The 23567-nt window shown below is 37.7% G+C and overlaps 1 protein-coding gene across 1 annotated transcript in view; it reads left to right on the plus strand.

Annotated features, from left to right (window-relative positions):
- The window catches only part of ABCA2 (ATP binding cassette subfamily A member 2), a gene marked incomplete in the record, with an annotated part of 2505641 nt that overhangs the window by 2304544 nt on the left and 177530 nt on the right, over positions 1-23567 (plus strand). The window contains 2 exon segments of the mRNA XM_044058216.1: positions 3818-3921; positions 15872-15964. Coding sequence (XP_043914151.1) covers positions 3818-3921; positions 15872-15964 — 197 coding nt within the window.

Raw genomic sequence — 23567 nt, forward strand, 5'->3', positions numbered from 1 at the left:
TCATTTAAATCAAAAACTTTGGCTAATATAGTTCAGACATTACATATATTAAGATGCATCTATTTTCTGTCATGTAAATGCAGTCAACAGCTTCCAAAAAACCTTGAATTGCTTGTATATGAGCATTTTACTCATACTCATTATTGTCAATAGAATAAAATATTATATTTATAGAAATTGTTATAAATCATACTGCATAGTTATGCAAATTCTCAGAAACACTTGTATTATTGTAAAAAAAGCCATCTGTATCTTGTATGCCTATACTACTGCTTTAAAATATATCACATGACAATTTCTTCCAGAATAGAGTTATAAAGTTATTTATGCTTGTCAATCAGATGAATTAAATGAGTTATAGTAATGTATATGTTTGGAACATAAGTTTTTAACACAGATTAGTATGCTGCAGTCAAGTAGATTTTCAAAAACACTTGAATAAATGTTTCATTTTCTATGCCTTCTAAAATAAGACATTTACTTACTACAAGAAACTGCATCATTTAAAATCATTATAACTGACATATTTTATGAATTATAACATAGATATTTAAGTAATTATATAAAATAACTCACATTTAAATGTTAAAGAGTTCATTTTTCTTCACATAGTCTCATTTGCATCAGTTCTACTTCCTGGTAGAGTGTTCTTCCTGAATCTGCGATGTGTCAGTGTGACATCTGGGTCAAAGGTCAAATTGACTGCTTTCAGTTTCTCTGTGAGAATTCTGAGAGTTGAAGCTTTTAAAACAACTCGAGGACACTGTTCATGAGGTAGCCCACACCCCAGATTGTCTCCCTTAACATTTTGGCGGGAAACTTGTTAAGAACTAGTGACAAACATTCATTTAGCAGTGTAAATGCATCTAAACATGACAAAACCTTCACAATGTATTTTACAGGTTATTACAGCCTCTATGTAAGTGAAATTAAGCCCAAAGTTATTAATAAGTAATAAAACTCAATATTTTTGTCCCAACTCAATTTTTATGCAAATCTTATTATTTACTGTGTCTATATGATCAAAAGCATTTCTATATAGTAATATGAAAAAAATAAAGAGAAAGAATAAAGAAAAGAAAAAGAGAGTAGAAAATAAAAAAGTGTAAAGCAGAAAAAAAATGTAAGAGAAAGCTATAAGAAGTATATACAATGGAATATTACTTACTGTTTATATTAATAGAGTTAAAAATAAAACATATTATTTACTATTATTTAGTTCTAATTATTATTAGTTAAAGCATGACAGATTATGTACAAACAAGCATAAGCAGTATAATCAAGAAAGTATAATTAGGAATAGCATTTGAAGAACATATAAACGTTTTACAAGGAATAAATATGTTATTATTCCATTTATCATATTTTCATTACTCTTCTCTCCCTGCCCTCCCCCACCCTTTACCCACTACATAATCCAAATAGAATGTCATTGTTTAAACAAAGAAAAGAAGAAAAGGAGAAAAAAAAGAAAAAAAATGTATCAAATTACTGACCTTACTTCTCTTTTTCAGAAAGAGAAACAAATTGAATAATAGCTTGTTATTATTTCCTCAGATATTTTGACTGGTTATGAAACAAAACATTTCTTTGCACACAGAGAATAACTTTGATTAAATCTTTTTCAGAATATTTGTGGCTTTCTGGAAATGCAGGAACTATATTTAAAAAGATTAATAATGAAGTAAAATGATGAGAGAAAAAAGAAAAAAAAACATAGAATAAATCATTTGTTTTTTAGTCTCTTCTTCTTCTCTGAAGTCTTCCACGAAGTTTCAGTTGCCAGTCTCTTTAATGAAGGACTAGCCCATTCCATTTCCTCTATTTTATCCAAAATCTTTTTTTTTTTGATAAACAGTAAAGCAGAGTCTAAGTCATCAAAAATTTTAGGACCATCAGGAAGATTTTTAGCTTGGCAGGAAACAGAAGGTATGTTTTAAACTGTGCTTTTTTAAGCTCCCTTATTAGTGGCAGAAAAACTTTTCTTTTAGCTATTACCAAGAAAGAATAGTCATTGTCAAAACGCACAGTTGTGTCATTAATCGTAACAGGAGCTTTAGCCCAAACAGATTTAAGAACCATCTCTTTATCAAAAGATGATAGAAATCTAACTATAACTGATCTAGGATAGTTTTTGTTAGAGTTAGTATTAGCTATAGATCTATGTGCTCTTTCGATACCAAAAGAGAATGCTTCTGGTAAGTCTAAAGTTTTAGGGAGCCATGTTGTTAAAAAAGAAGTAATATTGTTACCTTCAATATTTTCTGGCAGTCCAAAAATCCTAATGTTATTGCCTAGATCTATTTTCCAGGTCATCCAGCTTTGTTTGTAAATGTGTATTTTGTTTCAGCAGAAACTCAATGTTGATTTCCTCTTCTTGGATTCTATTTTCCATGTCATTCACAGCTTCTTCTATGCCTGTCATCTGGATCTTCTGTTGTTGCAGGTCTATATGTAACAAGTCTATTTGTTTTGTAGTTTTTTCTATGAAGGCATCAATTTTAGTATCCATTTTATCCATCTTAGCAGTAAGTTGCTGGATTATAGTTATCAGAGACTGAAGATCTTTCTTGATGCTGGAGTCTTGAGAATTTGTCTTACTGGAACTCATTTCAGACTGATAAACTGACAGGAAAATTTCCAAAGTGATTTCTGACAGGAATATTGTTAAAATTTCCTTTCTTTTTTAGATATAGTTCAAGAACTATATAAAACAAACATATTTAGAAAGAAAATTACTTCAAAAATTAATTTTTTAAGTAATTAATTCCTGTCAGTGTAATGAAATTGGTGGAGCTGAAGAAATCTGCTGCTATCCTGTGTTCATCCTTGGCCACGCCCCATTTCCTTTATGTTTTTGATCATGTCTTGGGACTGTATCCAATGATACAGAATCTAATGAAAGAGACCGATAGTCAGATAGAGAACTTATGAGAATAATTAACTCTTCGTATAAGATAAAGTGACACACCAGTTATTTTCAACAATTCTTTAAATATATTGATGAGATAGTTTATTCTTTAAACCTAGAGTCTGCTTTTTCATGGGGCTGAGAGGCCTTTACTCAGTTATCTCAGACTATGAAGCTATCAGAATGTTATTGTGCAGCAGATTCAGATTTTTCATTCATCTGCCTCAGGATTCCTTTGTGGAATTTTAGCAAGGGGATGGTAGCATTTACCATATCCCCTCTTGTACCAAGAATGAGGGCTGTCAAACATCCAATGATGGGATCTTTGAGGATGAGGAAAAACTAGAGGGAACATGGAAGACATGCCCACTTTGTACTCTGTAATGATTATAAATGACACTGGTGAGTGGTGTCCATTAATACTACTACAAATCCGATGCTGAGTAATGTTTGCTGTGGGGATGACAAACCCTTTAATGCAAATTTATTAGAATCGAGAGTGATATAGATTGTTTATAGTCACACTACATTTTTATTCAGATTTATCAGTTAAATTACTTAATCTATTTTTTCCCCTTTAAAATAGTGACAGTAGTACAGGAACATAGGAACAAAACTAAACAGGAGATCGCAGGGACCATAACATGCCTAGCAATGTACACCTTTAGGTCTAAATACTACAATGGAAAACTTCTAGAAGGATACTTAAGTCCTGCTGCAGACACTACCTTAATGCTTTGTTTGCTACTGCTTTATTACTACCCCCCATACTATAGAATGAGTTTTAAAAGTATGGTTACCATGGAATGAAAAACAGAACATTATAAATGTTAAGGTACTTAGGACATACATTCTAGCTTGTGGAGTATTTATAAACAGTCTGTTCTTTCTGTTTGCTTCTTGAAGGATGAGCCAACAACAGGTATGGACCCTAAGGCACGTCGCTTCCTGTGGAATCTGATTCTTGACATCATCAAAACAGGACGTTCTATAGTGCTGACATCTCACAGGTGAGTACAGGTGTGGGAACATGGAATAAATATCCTACAGTATGGTGGATTTGAAATTTTTTTTTCTACTAAGACTTTTGTGTTACTATAGTGTGGTAGTCATAGCTCTCAAATGAATCAGGACAAATCTCAGCAGAATCAGGTGCAATCAGGGACACTTTAAAATATTAGTACTATTAACTTGAAACATTGACAGAATAAGAGAATGTGAATTAGTATGCATTTCTGGTGTAACTCTGACAATTGCCACTAATTAAATGTAATTCATCATCTTTTCCCCAAAAGTCACTAGTTTTAGGAGAGACTAAGAGAGCTAGAGCTAGAATTTGAGTCAAAATCAGGAACATCTGTGAAAATTAGGGACAGTTAGAGGCATGGTTACTTTGGAAAGCACAACATTAGTAGATAACTGAAATTAGGCACCTACCACCTCAGCACAATGTATCTAATAACTCCAGCCAGTCATATCAAAGCAGTTTTTGTTTCTTTTCTTCTTTCTTTCCACATAAAGAGATAGAGATTTCTAAGTAAAGAATGTCTCAGGCAGAAAACAAACTAAGAGAAGGCTTGCAGCATAGTTTACATGACACCCAGTATTACTGCTGCACAGGTTAAAACATCACTGTCCAAGGCCAAGAATACAGCTTCTATGGGACCTGACAATATCCCTGGCTGTGTTCTACATAAACTACAGAGTGAACTGGCACCTGACCTGTGTGTCCTGATCAATCACAGCCTCACCTCAGGCTTTGTCCCTACTGAATGGTGCACTGCTACAGTCACCCTTCTCCACAAAGGAGGAGCGACTACAGACCTTGGGAACTATCGCCCCATTAGCCTGATGAGTCTGATATGCAAAGCTATGGAATGCATCATCATGGACCTAATAAACAAGGATATAGGGAATCTCCAAACTCTGGATCCTACACAGTTTGGTTTTCTGAAGGGCAGATCATGCCTGTTAACTTGATAAACTTCTTTGAGTCAGTCGCCAGAGCTGTGGATGAAGGCAAGGTGTTTCATACAGCCTACTTTAATCTGGCCAAGGCCTTTGATACCATTCCCCACTCAGGAATTATAGAAAAACTCACTAAGCTATGCATCAACCCCTTTATCACTAGGTTGTTTGCAAACTGGCTCACAGGTAGAACCCACGGTGCGAAAGTAGCTGACTCCAAGTCAGACTGCCGACCAGTCACGAGTGGAGTCCCACAGGATTCAGTCCTGAGTCCTCTCCTGTTTGGTATCTACTTCTCTGAAGTCCAGGCCAACACGAAGAGACTCTGGCTGACAAAGTTTGTAGACGATTACAAGTTGGGAGCTATTATTAACTCCCCGAGTGATGTTAACATCCTACAGAAAGGCCTCACTGAGATCAAAGACTGGTGTCAGAACCATGGCCTTAAGCTCAATGTTAAAAAATGTGTTGTCATCCCCTTTGGGAAAACCCAGTTCCCATGAATTACCACATCGATGGTAGTCCACTGAACACAGAAGGTGTTATAAACGATCTGGGAATACAGGTTGAAAGCAACCTCTCTTTTCACCACCACATTGCCACTGTGGTCAGAAAGTCCTTCTATGTAGCACAGCTCATTACTAAGGGTTTTGCATCCAGGAAGAAAGAGGGCATTGTCTCCCTCTACTTTTCCCTCATTAGGCCAGTTATTGAGTATAGTGCCCCATTTGGCATGTATCTCACTAAACACCTGCAACAACTGGAGAGGCCACAAAAGTACCCCACAAAGAGGATCCTAGACCTTAAACATTTGTCCTATATGAACAGACTAAAAAAAACCTCCAACTATTCTGTGTCTCATATCGCCTACTTAGAGGCGATCTCTGCTTGAAGCCATGTCTGACCCAGCTCTGTTAGAAATGCTGCATCTAAAGAAATCCCAATCCCTCTGCACCACATGCTCCAGAGACCTCAGCCTCATTATCACAGTCAACAGAACATGCTATGGGGGTACAGGTTTATAACCCAGAGACTACCCATACTTTGGAATAGACTTCTCATACATGTCAAGCAGAGCACCTCACTGGCACTCTTCAAGAGAAATCTTGATGAGTGGATGATAAATAGAAAATTCACCCCGGGGATCACTCCAGTGGCTTTACTCGACAGAGGCACTGGGAACTAAGGTCGGGCGGCACGATGCCAGGGTAATCCTATGGACTAGACTTGTAAAGACTCCAGGGCCATTAGGCTAGTACACACCTATGAACCTATGATGATAAAGTGGATGCATGAAGAAAACAGGGAAAGGAACTGGCTACTAAACACAAATGTGTAAATATTTTAAAGAGGTAGAATCCTTAACTGAAGCATCATTTTTGAAAAAAAAAAAGTACTATTAAACAAACAGTGTGAGGTTCAAGGGAAATAAAATAAAAAAAAATTGACGGAAAGTTTTTTGTCATGAGTTGCCGACATGCAAATTGACTGTCTGAGGATACCAGAACAGGATCAAAGTGTTTAAGGAGATTTAAGACTGCGTACAATCCAACAGGAAACAGCTGACACTGGGAATGGAAAAATAATGCTTGATAAATTGTGATGTGAAACCATTTATATGAAAATGGACAGACGAGTTACGTTTTACCTTGCAGCTGATTCTGTGTTTCATTTAATGCCTCCTCATACTGTTCTACGTACATGGAGGGAATTCTGGATTGCCTTGTTTTAGTTCATCTCATTGGCTGTGGCATAACTGAACAGCTGATGCTATCATTCTGGTAACATTCTTCTCTCTCTCTCTCTCTCTCTGTCAAATGAAAAGATTGTCCATACTTCAGTACACTTTAAAAGTTCCAGCCCTCATGAACTGGTCATCTGCTCACTATTTTAATGATTCTGCTCTAGGAAAGTTCTGGATCTTGTGTATTGTAAGGAGGGGGTACTTACGCCAACTAGAAAGTGCCACTTTCTGCCTTTTGCAGAAATAGGTTTATAGCTTTTTTTGTAATTTGCTACATATTGGAAATCTCCATGATTACCAGCAGAAACTGCACTGAAGCAGAGTTTATAGTCAGATTATGTGATCACAAATTTCCTTGAGGACCCACTGTCAGTAAAGCTGTGCCAAATTTAGTTTTCTGACACCTCTTGAGTGTGAGGTCTGATCCTCGCACAGAAGAACCTTATCAAGGATTTTATCTATTGACCTTGCTAAAGTTTTGAGTTCAGTTTCCCACAGGCTGCTATTTCTGCTAAGCTCCCTTAATCCTGCAGTAATTAAATGATTCAAAAGCTACCTCTGGGGATGTCCCTGAATCTCAGTAATCAAATGATTTGGAAGCTACTTCTGGGAATGCTTATGCAGTGTTTGGATTAGTTCCACACACTGCATGTCATCTGAGCTGAATAAAGGATATCTTACAGGATTCAATTCTTAGACATTGATCTTTGCAATATTTCATAAATATCTTTAACTTAAGACTTTCAGATATTAATGCTATCCTATATACTAGTGACATGTCCCTAACAAGCTGCCCTCACACAGCTGCTGCCCTCTCATCCACCCTTAGCTTTGACCTTTATAAAGGTCACAGTTACTTACTAAACACAAGCCCATCAACCATGGGACCTGCAGCACATTATTGATTGAAACCATTGCTATGTTTTTTCCCACACAGCTGATGATTATATATATATATATATATATATATATATATATATATATATATATATATATATATATATATATATCTTTCCTTATATCCCAATGAATCCATCATCTTGTGCAAATGCCTTGGCCTTTTGATGGACCCATCACTTACCCTAACAGTCACAAAGTCCATTCAGGACTACAGAGCTCAACTTAGTGATGCCTACACCATACAGCAGCTTTTGACAGCAAAAGCCACAGCTGCTTTGTACAAATTGCCCATGATTCTGTGGCCAAATATATGACACCCATTACTACCAGTATCTCTGAGTCCACTTTTCCTAGGCCTCATGTCATGTTCAACAAAGATACCAACAGCGAACAAGATAATGGTCAACAATATATCTATTAAGATCAATGGCCATTTTAACTGTCTCTCTTCTAACATTGTTTACCTTGCTAAATGTCAGTCGTGTACGGCATTTTATGTGGGCAAAACGTGTAGAAGATTTAGAGACAGGATAAAGGAGCATCTTTTAGACATTCAGCATCATAGGCCTACTAATGCTTTAGCCCGACACATAATAGCACACAGTGATCACAAATTTTCATTTTGTGTCATACAACAGTTGGTAAAAGATCTACAGGGTAGGACAACAGATTACCATTTAGACACTTGTGAATTCAAGTGGCAGTTGTTACTTAATGCCCACTACTATCCTGGGTTAAATGAATTTATTTCTATTAAACCTTATTTGAGGCTCAAACATATATTAGGTTAAATCTATACAGTCAACATCATGGTACAATCACATAGCTTAATCTATGTATTACATATTTTTTGTCAAGTTTATGTAATTAATATACAGTTTATTATAATTTAACATTTTATTATTTTTTATTGAATTTTTAGATGTGTGAGTGTTTTTAAATGTCATAGTGGTAGTTTGATTCAAGCCTGGGTTACGGGCGGGTCATGTAACACCACTTTTTAGTTTTGTATTAGGTGTGTATTGGTTAATTAATTAATTAATTAATCATTGTCAGTATATATTTTAACTGGTTCCACACACTCTGAAGAAGTCCTTTCGGGACGAAACCTAGGTCAGTGGTGGAGCACCGGTGGTTTGTTTGCCAATAAAGCTGTTTTGGATGAGCTTCGTATATTCGTGGATTTTTTACAGTTTTGTGTTGGTTCTTTTGGTTTGTCATGTTCAACAAAGATTTCTGCTTCATTAGTAATTCCCCTCTCTTGAGCATCAGCACCTGGCTTCCTGTTACTGGTAGGTGGTCTCATGTATGTAGAATTTAACTTGCCACAGCTCAGACTTTACCCTTCTCCCTTTTATTGTTTAACCAGATCCGTAAAATCCTGCTTCATCTTCCTGTCTCATTAAATAGTACCAGCAGATTGTTCACAGTAACAGGCCTATAGTTATGCAACAGTATCTCTTCCATGCATATCCAATCACATGGATTTCTCTCTGACTTCATTATAGGCCTGAGGTAACACCAGAATTACAATCAGATTTGTCACTGACAAGAAGGCCTAATCTGAAGCTCCCTTGATGATCCTGCACCTATAGATATAACATGTGTCATTCTGTACCAGTACTGCAGGAATGAGCAAACCTCTAACTCTGGTTCTGTTCACTTTATTAGTTTATTTATTACTGGATATTCATTATAATGTTTGTGTTTCCTCTAATATTAAATTCTCAGATTGTGGGTAAAAGTGGTCTTTTTGGAATGACCCATCATACCATGTCATCAAACAGAATAAATAAGTCAATCCTGGGCTATTGTCACTCTCTGGAACCTGCAAACCCTCTGGACAAGCAGAATAAATAATATTACTCCTGTCCCCTAGTCATTGTCAGGAACACATGTATCTTGCTGTCAAACAGAGTAAGTAAATAGGTTATTCTTGTCTTCTTTTTACTGTCAGGGTGAATCTGTCTGCTGTCATACAGAACAAGTAAATGGTTATTGTCAAGAACCCATTGATCTTGTCATGTAAGAGAGTAAGTACACAGATTATTCTTTTTTAACACCTTTATTGAATTATCACTTAATGCATAGTTAACATGCATTTACATACAGGAAATCAAACCATGTTAATGTGTTTATATTTATACAGTTATCATCAGTACAGAATTATAAAAACTGATTAAATCATACTTTCCCTTAAACCTCACTCCTCTCCCAAAACGTTATTCTGTATGTATTCTTCCCATAATTTCATTTTTTCTATGTAATTTATTCCTACTCTTTTCTAAAGATCAAACTTTCAATTATTTTATCTCTGTTATAATATTCACTGCTTCATATACAGTTGGTTTAGACTTTGATTTTCACTTTCTATTAATTGCTTTTTTGGCAGACACTAGAATTAAACTTAACAAGGTCTTACTATATCCAGGCAATTCAGATTCTATATCCCAGCCAAAATAATTTCCTTAGTTACACCCATTTGCTCACCCATTATTTCTGACAGAGTACTCTGTAGGGGATTTTTAAAGTCTGCCAATTTATTACACCCCCAAAATATATGTTCCCAGTTACCTCTTTCTTCCCCAGCACACCCAACATTTGCCATCTACCTGAGGAAAACATTTTGGAGACTGCTTGGTGTATAAAAATACATTTACAAAAATCCTAAATCTTCCAGACTCTGTTGCATATTTTGGAGTTGTACATGTACTGTATGTTCTCCCATTGTTTTCTTATAGATTGCTTTTCAGCTATCTTCTCAGTATTTTGTAATCTCTTCTGATTGAGTCCGATAGTTATTGTGCAGTAGTTTATATGCCTTCCTTATTATCGTTTTTGTAACAGCAGCTTCTGTTCTGTATTGAACTAAAAACTTTACCAGGGCAGGTCTTTCATTTAGGGATTCCTCTATCTCTTTCTCATTGCCTATACTCTATTAATCCTGATAGGAAAGGCGGTCTCTGGCCTGCAAAACAAATGTCTTCTTTTCCTCTTCCCACTCTGTTACCTCTCTCTCTCTGTTTATTTGCTCCCAATACCTTGGTTCCTTTGCCAATTTTCTCCAGTAAATTACCTCTTACCTATTCTCTGTCCCCTAACTGCAGGCATCCCAAATGTCAGAATCTCCTTTCTCCATTCTTGTATTGCATTAGTACTTACTTTCTGCTACTTTTTAAATATAATATTCTATATGGCTGTTGTTTTTCTCCTCAAGGATTTACATCCAAAATCCCACTATGTCTTTATTTTTTTAATTCAACCCCCCCACACACATCATCATCCATTTCCACTTTGAATTATAGCTTCCTGCTTGTGTAACGTATATGAGCCTTGACTGTGTAGCTCTAAAATATCCCTCCATATCAGGAAATCCTAAACCACCTTGTTCTATTGGAAGGATCAACAATTATCCAATGTGACCCTTGGCCTCTTCCCCTCCCAGATAAAAATCCTTCAACTTTGTATTAATTAATGTCCACATCTTCTCTGGTTGATAAAAAATGCTTGACCTGTATATTAAATTAAAGTGACTAACATTTTTACTGCTTGCACCTTGCTGTCCATATCCACAAAGAGGAACTTCTAGAGCTTCAGTTTGTTTATTATTTTTTATTTAGTCTCTTCCCACATATCCTTAGCTGCAATAACAGAATCCTTTTAAGCTGTGCTCTTAAATATTTCATTTTATCATATCCCCATAAATATGAGTATTGCTGAACCAAATCATGTGAGGGGAACATAGTTTACAGCTATAGCCTTTGTTTTGCCTTCATTCATTTTATATCCCTAAAAGACATGAAACTGTCTTAGAAGGTTCCACAACATTGAGATGTCCTTTTCTTGTTTTATTAGGTACAAAATAATATCTGCAAATAAAACAAACTTTTTTTGATTATCATACCAATTATATCTTTGATTTTCAGAGTCCCTTATTTTCTTTGCCAATGGCTCTAAATCTAATGCAAATAAGAAAATGGAAAGAGGATACCCATGCCTGGTTCCTCTGTTCAGGCACGACTTATCAGAGAGGAACTCTCCCGCTTTAATTTTTGATTCCAATCCCTCATTTATCCTCCTAATTAATCTCATTGAAACAAGGAATGCAAATGCTTCCATTGCCCTACTCATTAAATCCCAGCTTACTCTGTCGAATGCTTTCTCTGTATCAAGACCCACCAACAACAGCAGTATTTTCTTGCACTCTGCTTCCCTCTGGATCATTATTGTTCTATTAATGTCGAATGTTTGCCTCCCCTCCACAAAACCACATTGATCCACAAATACTTCATGTTTTAAAATTAAAATGGGCCTATATGAAGTTGGGTCTGATGGTCTTTACGGTGTGTAGGTATTACTGCTACCACAACTTTCTTGCAGGATGTTGTTTCCCCTCTATGTAAAATGCTGTTAAACAAAACCTTGCAGATCTTTATCACTTTCATCTCTCCTAGCTCCCAAATTTCTATGTGAATTCCATATATTCCTGGCGGCTTTCATGTAGATTGATTATACATCACCATTTTTAAGTCATCCCCTTCTATCTTAACTGTTAACTGTTAAGCCTTGTCTACCTCTAACCTTGGTATAGCTGTCTCCATAAATACTTCTGTTTGTGCTTTTTCTTGATTTCCACATTCGCTGCTTTATACAAATTTTTATAACCTTTCGGAAATATCTCTAATACCTCTGCAGGATCTCTGGTTATTTTTCTTGTTATAAGTTTAGCAACAGCCCTTTCTACTTTCTATTGCCTAAGTAGTTGTGCTAAATGTTTTTATGCTCTGGAGTTATAATCAAAAACAGTGGCTTAGGGACTTCCAAGATGGCTGCACACTGAGTAACAGCTTAATTCTAACTCTGCCAGTGTGAAAACAGAAATTGAGCAAAGAAAGCCAGTGGACCTAAATTTCTGGGTAAATTTCCATAATTGGCTAGTAAATGTACTGCCTGGATGCCTGAAAAAAGAAATACAGAGGACTTGAAGGAAACTCAACTACAAAAGGTGATGAAAAAACACTGACTGGGAAAAGTAATGCAGCTGTTCAGCAAAAAGCAGTGCAAGTTTCAGACATGACTTCCACTAGCCTAGAGGAAAGTATAAGGCAACTGCACACAGACCTGACTAAAATAAATGAAACACTGATGGAGTATATCAACACAAACAACAAAAGGCTGGAAAATGGAAGAAACGTTAAACAGATATTCAGATAAGGTGATAAAACTGTAAATCTCAGAGGTTGACATGAAGAAAAGGCTGGCTGAATATAAGACTGCAAAAGAAGAGAGGTTTAAAAAATAATAGAATTAGAGGGCAGAGCACATAGGGAAAACCTGAGATTTTCTGCTATACCAGAGAAGCTGGAAGGAACAAATCGTAATAATTTTATGAAAGCACAAATAAACAACTGGACTGGTATTCCACAACAGGAATTTTTAATTGAAAGGGCACATCATGTGTATGCTCCAAACCTGGCTATGAAAAAACAATCCAGACCTTTAATAGTAAAGTTGCAATCTTACCAGCAGTATATATCCCATGGGCCTCAATTACAGGAGGTTAAAGGCTTTACACAGTAAATACTCTAGCTTTATAAGTCTTTCTAGTAGTTTTTACTGAGAAGTTTAAAGGCGCTAGACAATGTTAATAATAGACAAGGTTAGGTGAAGTCTTGTCACGTGGTCCTTTCAGGGAAAGATAAATACAATTCTGTCTTTACGGAAGATAATACTCAGTTTATTACTGTTGTACAGATAGTTTTGGTACAGCAGTATTTAAAAATTTTTGAAATGGTGCTTCACTGTGCTATTTACATCCTTTTAAAATTCAGTCGTGAAGTATAATTTCATCGAACATAAAGGGAAAATCCATCTGGCTTTGATGGATAGAACTTTTTGTAAAACTGTCAAAAGCTTTTGATGGTAATTTTTTAGAATTATAAAAATATTATGTTGGAGGCAGAACTGTGTAAGGAAGCTTGTAACTGTTTAAAGTTTTTATTTAATAAATCCTAGCAGAATAATACATGCTGCTATCAGCTACTTAAGAGCAGCAAGCAGAAATGTTACCCCAGAGATCCATCCTGGGCTCACTCTCTTTTTTCCTTGCGTTACTTCAATTAATGTTAATGGAGCAACTAATGGTAGCTTATAACTCTTCATTTATTGAAGTGACTCAGTTAATATCCATCTGAAGAACTATTAGCTACATTGCAGAGGCATTGATAAGTTATTCTGGAAAACTTCTGCATAAATATGACTATTTAATCAATTACTTACCCAAATATATCTGTGTACAAAGCTGCCCACTAATTACATTTTAAGTAACAGGTTTGAAATGTTTTATTTATTTCCATTTCCTCTGTATCCCATTGCCTCCAATTTAATTTTACAAATGGTGATGTGGGAAGATACAATGTAGAAAATAAATATCTACCAGTTGCTAATACATACAGAAAATATAGTAAACAGAACCTACCGAAGGGGGATTGGACAGTTGTACAAACAAAATGGAGCAAAACTTTGGCTTCATCCAGTTTAATGAAGTTTTGCTTACCAAAACACATGAATTATTCATAGAATGGGTTCACTGCTAAGGAGATATCTGCCTAACCTGAAGGTGCACTGAAACCTTAGCTAATTATATTTATAGAGGGGATATAGAAGATGAGTTCTCTGTGTGACAGGTGAATAAGGGAGAGTCCTTGTCAAAAAAAGCAAATGCTTTTGATTTTGCAGTTAAAATTAGTTAGAGACTAATTATACAATAATATTTTTATAGATAGTTTTTAGGGTTCCTGTACATAGACCTGAAGATATATATATATATATATATATATATATATATATATATATATATATATTTATTTATTTTTTTGATTGCCAAATGGACTAAGATTGATATATTTCCAGCCATGTAGTATATTGTCTTGGATAAAATCACAGACTTAATAATCTATTTAATAATCTGGTTAAATAAGAGGTACCACATCATTATAAATTTTATTTAAAGTACATAAGGGTTATAATATTATTATGACAGCTACTAAGTAGGGCAGGACCAGCTTGAATGTCACATTGATGGGGGAAGGGATGTGAATTTAACATGTGTACCAATAACACTTTTTTTTTTTCAGTACAATAAACCACTCCCTTGCCTGATAAAAAGTATATATATATATATATATATATATATATATATATATATATATATATATATATATATTTAGAAAGCTTGTGAGGAAACTATTACTCTGTTATTTTTGTTTTACTTGGATCGCTTGTCTGTGTACTTAGTAAAGGTTTTTCGACTAGAAACAGACTGCCTGCCTTGCTTGGATTACTTTTGAATAATTAGTAATTCTGTACAGTATTTCAAATTATATATTTTTTATTATTTTTTTTACTTAAGACGAGTTTAAGTTCACTACTTCTACTACTGTTGTCTGATCTGATTAATATACAGTGATTAATTAGAGATATATGGACTGAAAATCTTCAACACAGAGAGGTTTCTTACACTGTTCTGTTTGTAATAATAGGGACATATGAATTTCTGCCTCTTGGGATGTTCTAGTAAAACCTGTAAAATGGAGGTGAACCATGGAAGTGTACTGTTTGGTGGTCGAATGCATTTGTTACATTTGTTACAGGTAGTAGTAAGAACTCTGCCATGGAGAGAGTACAGCCTCCTATAGAGTAGTCTGTTTCTTACAATAAAATGTGCTGGAAGACCCGCTTTCATGCTAAGGCATCATCTGACCATCATTTGTTTTTTAGAAGACATGTTTGAAAGTGGTACTTCATTTCCTTATCTGTCACTGTTGTTGTCTTTCGGCTTTTCCCAGTTAGGGGTCGCCACAGCGGAACTCCAGTCTGCTAATGATTGGCAGTAGATTTTCATGAATGCTGAGGTGCCAGCTCAACGTTCAACCTTCAATGAAGGCACACCCATTTACGCATGTCTTTCGAATGCCCACCCAACTGCAGGGAGGACATGCAGACTCCACACAGAAGGCACTCCCCGCACTCCAGCCGAGAATCATTATCTATTACTAATTACTGATATTTTGCTACATATGTTAAAGTTGTCCATTTGCTTGGAATTAAAACCATACTGTTATTGTTCATTGTCAGAGCAGCTATCCTCTAAAGTTTTCAAGTTGTTATAATGCTTAATGTCCATAATTTCATAGGTGTGGTTGTTTATAAAGCATTGGTGGATCTGATGTTCCATTGAATTGTCAAGTAGCATTATTTCTTTGACTGTGGAATGATAACGTATCTTCCTCCTTCCCTGTCCCAGTGCATTTGCTGACCATGTGACTGTGTATCTTTTTTGTTGGCAGCATGGAAGAGTGCGAGGCCTTGTGTACCAGACTGGCCATCATGGTAAATGGACGTCTGAAATGCCTTGGCAGTATTCAGCATCTGAAAAACAGGTAAGTGCTTTCTCTAGCACCTGTTTGGAATAATTGCACTTGTGGTACTTCAGACCAACAGCACAAAATTACAAGCGGGTACCTGCAAAATAAGTAACGGCTATTACTTTGTTTTTGTAATCACCTGATCTTTGTTACTGCAGATTAGATAATATGAGAATTGTACACTGAAATGTGCAAACGTGCATACGTGAAAGCGCTCATTTCATTTCTCTTTACCTTTTATTTGTGGAATAAAGAAGGATTTTTAACTAAAACGCTGATGGCTGTTCAATGAACTGTGTGATTCCAGCTGCCTTTCCGTTCTGGTTCTACTTGTGTTTTATATTACTATAATATGAGAATTGTACACTGAAATGTGCAAAGACTATTCTCCAACAGAAGAGTGATGCACAGTTTTGACTGACACTTCACAGAATCATATTAAGCTGCTGTGAGACAAAGACTGAAAAAAAAAAACAAATAGGTTCATGGGTTCATAGGTGTTTACTAGGCTAATGACCACCAGGGCCTTTTTAAGCCTAGCCTTGCATCCCATATCTCTAACAAGTTCTGATAACCTTGATGAGTGTAAACATGGACTTGGGAGATGAACTATTTACAGGATAACTGTGTCCATTAGAGACATAGGTGCCAAACCAGGGATGAATTTCTGGTTTCCCATCCAATTGTCCAAAATACACTTGAATTGGGTTAGGGATGAACTCTGCTTCACATGGATGGGGAACCTGTTCCATAGATGCAGTAGTCTCTAGGATACATATCTGTCTCTCCATCAGGCCCTGTTTATATCACAGGCAAGGTTTAAGTCTTTAGAACAGGTAATTCTGGTGCTGTTTGTTTTGTGGATATGCAGAAGGTCCATCAGAGTGGAGTTTGACAATGCCCTGAATGCCAGGCATAGATCTCCCCTCAAAAGCCTGTACAAGATAGAGTACAGGGATAGGGCCTTGAGGCGGACTGCATAGGACATTTTACTTACACCCTGTATTCTTTTAGTGGGGAGCCTCTGTGGACATTCCAGTTGTTGGATATGCCTGGTTAGGTACATACCAAAGGGAACACTGTACTCAATGATAGGTCTGATGAATGCCAAATACTATGGAACAATAACTTCCTTGGACCTAGATGCCATACCTTTGTTTATAAGTTGTGCAACATAGAAAGATTTCCTCACCACTGTAGACACATGATGGTCAAAGGCTAGATTACTATCCATGTGTGTGTCCCTAAGTCCCTGACTACTGGGTCAACTCTAAGGGGTGTGTTGTCAATATGATAGTTATCAAGGATGGATGACTTCCCAAAGGATACTGGTATGTATTTTTCACCATTTAGTTTTAGTCCATGGTTCATAGTCATAGTCCAGTTGTTTGTCTGTGTCAGCCCCTCCTGGAGAACATTTGTGTCAGTGCAAGATTCAATGACAGCTCCTAATTTGCAGTCATCTGCAAATGTAGTCAGTCAGCGACCACTGACATTGGCCTTGTCTTCTGAGAAGAAAATGCCAAAAAAGAGAGGTCCAATGACTGATCCCTGAGGGACTCCACTTGTGACCGGTCCCTTTGTAGAGGTGGACTCTCCAATTCTAACTTCCTCAGTCCTGTATCTGAGCCAGTTGGCTATCCACTGGTTGATGTATGGGTTTGAACCTAACCTCCTGAGTTTGTCAGCAATGCCCAAGTGGGGTCTTGTGTCAAATGCCTTGGTGAGGTCAGGGTAGGCAGTGTGAATGATTTTGCTCTCATCCATTGCATAGTAACCTTTTCATAGAAGTCCACCAGGTTGAGTAGGCATGATCTGCCCTTGATGAAACAAAAATGGGTTGGGTCCAGTATCTGGAGGTTTACTATATCTCTGTTGATCACCTCCATGATAATTCTTTCCATACCTTTACATACAAGACTAGCGAGACTTATGGGTCTGTAGTTTCCAGGGTCTGTAGATGGCCCACCTTTGTGCAGTGGGATAACTGTTTCCTTTCTCCATTCATGAGGCACGAAACCTGTTGGAGGCTACGGTTAAATAGTAATTCCAGAGGCCCTGATAGGTCATGTTTCATGCTATTTAGGAGGCACCCTAGGATATTGTTTGGGCCCATTTATGTAGTGTTCTTGGTATTAGAGAGAGCATTCAGGACCTGTTCCCTAGTGATAGTAGTGGGAGTTATATTTGATGATATTTCCTGAGGGAAGGTTGAGGGGGAGAGAGGGGTAAAGTTGGAGCTGAATTTATCAGCCAGGAGGTTTGCTTTATCTTCTTGCTCAGTATAGTTGGCTTCATTTACTCTGCACGCAAATGTGTATTGCCTTTGAACCTGTGGACATAGCTAAAGAATGCTTTGTGGTTGTCCTTGGCCTGGGAGGCCAAACATACCTCAAATTTCAATTTGGTAGACTTTATTTGTCCACTGAGTTGTTTGTTTAGTTTGATGTGAGTGCTTTTATCCTGCTGGGTACTGCACCCCCTAATTTATTTTTAATTTTTGCCATGATTTTCTTCCTGCTGTTATACAGCCTCTTGATTTTGTGATTCCACTAGGGTGGCTTGTTTTTTGAGTTAGTTCTGTACTTCTTCCTGGTGGGTATAGCTGCCTCTATGCAGCTATTACCATGCTTGTACATGGTTTCTATGAATAGTTCTGCATAGGCTGCAGTGTTCCCATGGTTTATGGGGGCTTGACATTTTGCCAGGTTCTCACTTAATAGCTGGAGGATAGCTGTAGAATAGTTCCTGAATATTCTAGGTTTAGCTGGGGTCCAGGTTTTATTTTTACTTCAAACAAGACCATCCTGTGGTCTGACCTTACCAGGGAAGGCATTACAGTATGGAGTGTGCAGTACTCTCCCATATTAGTGAGGGCCAGATCCAGTATATTTGCACCCCTGATTGGTGTATTAACTATCTTGTCCAGGCAGTTTGTGTTTACAAAAATCCAAGAATCTCTGTGCATGTACATTTGGTATTGTATAGGATTCCCAGTTAATAATGGAGTAATGGTCAGTGGTTTTGTGCTCACTAAATGGATTTGCTTATGGTGAACATAAAATAAAAAGTAAGGAAAGACAAAAAATGGTGTGTGTGTGTGTGTGTGTGTGTGTGTGTGTGTGTGTGTGTGTGTGTGTGTGTGTGTGTGTGTGTGTGTGTGTGTGTGTGTGTGTGTGTGTGTGTGTGTGTGTGTGTGTGTGTGTGACAGAGATCAGAGAGATAGAGAGAGTGGGATTCAGCGAGAGAGAGGGGACAAGAAAGATACTCGGTGTATACCTCTCGGATACTCTGATCAAGAAGTCTGGGGAAAGGTAAAAATATAAGATAAAAGACCTAAAACCAGGGACAGATTTTAAATGTAACCCTTATCAGCATGCATTTTCTGTACAATAAAAAGTATGAAATTATATTGTCTGATTTTACTGACTGAACTAATCTTCCATGATTTAAGGGACAGAGCAAAATTATGAACAGTTGAGAGGCATGGGGGATTCCAGTGCCCTAAACAACTTTTTTTCATTAATTTGATACCACCAAAATATCTAAGTGTACTCTATTAGAAAAGCTGTCACCGCAGGATGTATTCATAGGTTCATAGATTAGAACTAGGCTAACTGCCCTTGTGGGTCATTTTAATAGTACTAGATAAACTGCCTTTGTGGGGCATTTTTAGCCTGTCTGATTACCCCATGTGGAGATCAAACTCTGCACCTTGTGTCTGTAAGGTTAACACCTTAACCATTTTGCCTACATCCCACCCTAAAGAAGCATATGCCTGAACAGGGACTTGGACCCTCAGATTAAAAGTCTGATGTTCTACAAACTGAGCTGTCTTGCCCAAAGGTGAGAATTAAATACAGTACCTTGTGTCTGTAAGTCAAACACCTTAACCATTATACCAAGCCCATGTGTATGTGTGCTTGTTTCTGTGTATATGACTGGGACTCTGCCTGTCTGTGCCGCTACATCTGAGTGTGCAAATGTGTGTCTTTGTTTCCTTCTAGAGGTGTGAGACAGTCTGTGCCTATGCGTCTGTGTGTGTGTCTGCCAGTCTGTAGACATTAAATACTGAAGTAAGTTATATTTTTGATGTATAAGTTCTTGTGTTACAGAAAGTTTGAAACATCAAAAATGAAAATGTATATATATTAATTAAAAAACAAGCAATTAAATATTATCTAAGTAATTTAATGCCTTCCAGAGTGGATATTACCAGGAAATGCTAGAATTTCCAGGAATGGTGAGGGCCTCTGCCTTGGTTGTCTATTATTTCCGTGATAATGCCCACCCTGTCAGGCATTCCTGCTTGCATAGCATCACAAGTAAGGAAGCTTCAGAAAGTAAGAAATGGATGAGTCACAACTAGAGAAGATCAGCTGCATTGCATCGGTGACCCCCCCACCCCCATCATTACTGAAGAATTAGTTATATAAACATTCATTTACATGCACTGCATGCAGAGGAGACATACTGTTGCTGGGAACAGATCAGGTGTTCACTGTAGAAAAAGTACTAACCACTATTAAAGAAGGTCTTCACATTCCTCACATATTTCCCACTGAGGAATGTGTTATATGTTGGCGACATTCTGTTTCAAAGATAACATCGATACCTTCTGAAGTCAAGGTTTCCTCGTTTCTGTTTGTCTGCTAGTTAAATACATCTCTCAGAAACTGCATTCCAGCTAGTAGCATACTGGATTGTATTGACCAGCCCCGATTTATTCTTTTGAAAAAGCTGTTAGCTCTTAAAAATTTCATCTGAAACTAGCGGTAGGAAGAAATGTATTAGCTGTGCTGCTTTTCTTGTATTAGTTCTATGTGTACTCCTTAGATGTTTTTAGTTTTGCTGTTGTAATGTCTGTGACATAATGTTTCAGATTTTAGCAGTTTGTCCATAACTCTCAACTGTCCAGATTTTCACAGAATGCCCAGATTTTTGGCTCATATTTTTGGTCTGTTCCTCATAAAATCTGTGCTTTTCTGTCGAATTAGTGAGGAACTTTAAATTCACCAAATCATCATCATCATCAACCTCCCTTTTCCCATTTTTCTACATGGAGTCGGGGTATCGTGTTAACTGTTGCCAACTCGCTCGATTCATTGCCACACTCCTGCCTTCTTCAACATTCATGCCTGACTGTCACAGATCTTCTTTCACACTATCCATCCACCTCTTTGCTGGATGTCCTCGCTTCCTCTTACCCTCTTCCTGTCTGTTCCAAATCTTCTTCACCAGATTGTCTTCTGCTTTTCTACATGTGCCCAAACCACCGTAATCTGTTCTCTTTGATCTTTTCTGCAATTGGAGCTACTTTGGCTTATGCTCTTATGTCCTTATTTCTCCATCTGTCCCACACTGGTTCATAGGTTGGTACTAGGCTATTAGCCCTAGGGCCTATACAAGCCTAGCCATAACAATTCCCTGGATATTTCTTCCCACACTATTTACTTCCCTGGACCCCTGTCTAGCAGGGCGACTGACTTGATCCCTGGGGTGAATTTCCTTTCTCCTATCCAATCGTCAATGTTCCTTTTGAAGAGGGACAAAGAGGCACTCTGCTTGACATGTATGAGCAATCTATTCCAGAGTCTGGGGAGTCTCTGGGTCAGGAACCTATCCCTCCAGCATGTTTTGTTTATTGTGATGACAAGGTTTAGATCCCTGGAGTGTGTGGCTCTGAGGGATTGGGATTTCTTTTAAGTGTAGCATGTCCAACAGCTCTGGGTTTAACATGGCCTTGTATGTTAAGCAGAGATCGCCTCTGAGTAGACGATATGCGACAGAGTATAGCTGGAGTTTTTTAAGGTGGTCAGCGTAGGGTATCTGCTTTAGGCCTGTGATTCTTTTAGTGAGGTATTTCTGCAGCCTTTCCAGTTGTTGCAGATGTCTTGAGAGGTACATACCAAACTGGGCGTTGTATTCTATAATGGGTCTAATGAGGGATGAGTACAGTGGGACAATGACCTCCTTTTTTTCTGGATGAAAAGCCCTTAGTGATGAGGTGTGCCACATAGAAGGATTTGGTTATCGAAGGTGAGACCACTGTCCACCTGTGTCCCTATGTCTCTTATCACACTTTCGGTGTTTAGTGTACTACCTATATGGTAATTCACAGATACATGTTTTTTTCCCAAAGGGGATAACTATACATTTCTTGGCATTGAGCTTGAGCCCATGGCTCTGGCACCAAGCATCTGTTTCTGTAAGGCCCTTTTGTAGAGTATCCACATCATTTGGGGATTCAGTAATGGCTCCCAGTTTGCAGTCATCTGTGAACTTTGTTAGCCAGAGTCCCTTAGTGTTGGCCTGTACTTCAGAGAAGTAGATGCCAAACAAGAGCGGTCCCTGGACTGAACCCTGAGGTACTCCACTTGTCACTTGTCTGGAGCTGGATTTGGAGTTGGCTACTTTTACAGTGTGGGTTCTATCAGTAAGCCAGTCAGCAACCCATTGGGTGACGTAGGGATTAATGCCCAGCTTAGTAAGTTTATCTATGATTCCAGAGTGGGGGATGGTGTCAAAGGCCTTGGCAAGGTCTACATAGGCTGTGTGGACCACCTTACCCTTGTCCATGGCTCTGGAGACTGATTTGAAGAAGTCAATCAGGTTCAGGAGACAAGATCGGCCCTTCACGAACCCAAACTGGGTGGGGTCCAGTGTTTTAAGGTTGCCAATGTCTTTGTTTATAAGTTCCATGATAATACGCTCCATGGTCTTGCAGATAAGTCTTGTCAGACTGATGAGACGGTAGTTTCGGGATCCAAGGTGGATCCCCCTTGTGGTATGGGATAACTGTAGCTTTGCGCCACTCAGTGGGCACAAAACCTGAGGTGAGGCTATGATTAAACATGACACTTGGGTGAGGTGCCAGTTCATATTGTAGTTCATGTAGTATATAGCCCAGGATGTCATCTGGTCCCATGGATGCTGTATTCTTAGCTTTGGAGAGAGCGTTTTTTACCTGTGTGGCTGTTATTACCAGAATTTGGCAATCTTCCGGTATTGAGATGGGCCATTTAGGGGGTGAGAGGGGGATGAAGTTGTTACTGAATCGATCTGCCAGGATATTGGCAATATCCTTGGGATCAGTATATTTAATGCCATTCTGTTTTAGCTCAGAGCAGATCTGAGCATTGCCATTTAGATTCTTGACATAGTTATAGAATGCCTTGTGGTTGCCTTTGGAATCTTTGGCAATTTTATTTTCGTAACTAGCTTTGGAGGATTTTATGAGGGATCTCAGTTTCTTACTGAGGCTGGTAAGGGAGTTTTTTGCATCCTGGGATTTTCCTCTTTTCTGCAACAGTTTCTTCCTTTTGTTGTAAAGTTTGTTTATGGCAGGGGACCACCAGATTGGCTTCCTTTTTTTGGATGAGAGCATCTTGGTTCTATTTGGGATGGCACAATTCATGCATGAGTGGATGTGCTCATACAATTCCTTAGTGTAGGATTCAGCAGTTGAAATTTCAGCTCCTGTCTGCATGGGTGTCATGAAGTTTGTCACTTCTGACTTGAGTAACATGAAGTTGGCTTTGGAGAAGTTTTTAATGGAGGTTTCCTTACTGGGGGGGGGGGGGTAGATGTTAAGGGTGATTAACCTATGGTCAGACCT

This window comes from Protopterus annectens, chromosome 16.part0 (genome assembly GCF_019279795.1).
Source record: "Protopterus annectens isolate FY-2018-M chromosome 16.part0, PAN1.0, whole genome shotgun sequence".
Taxonomy (NCBI): domain Eukaryota; kingdom Metazoa; phylum Chordata; order Ceratodontiformes; family Protopteridae; genus Protopterus; species Protopterus annectens.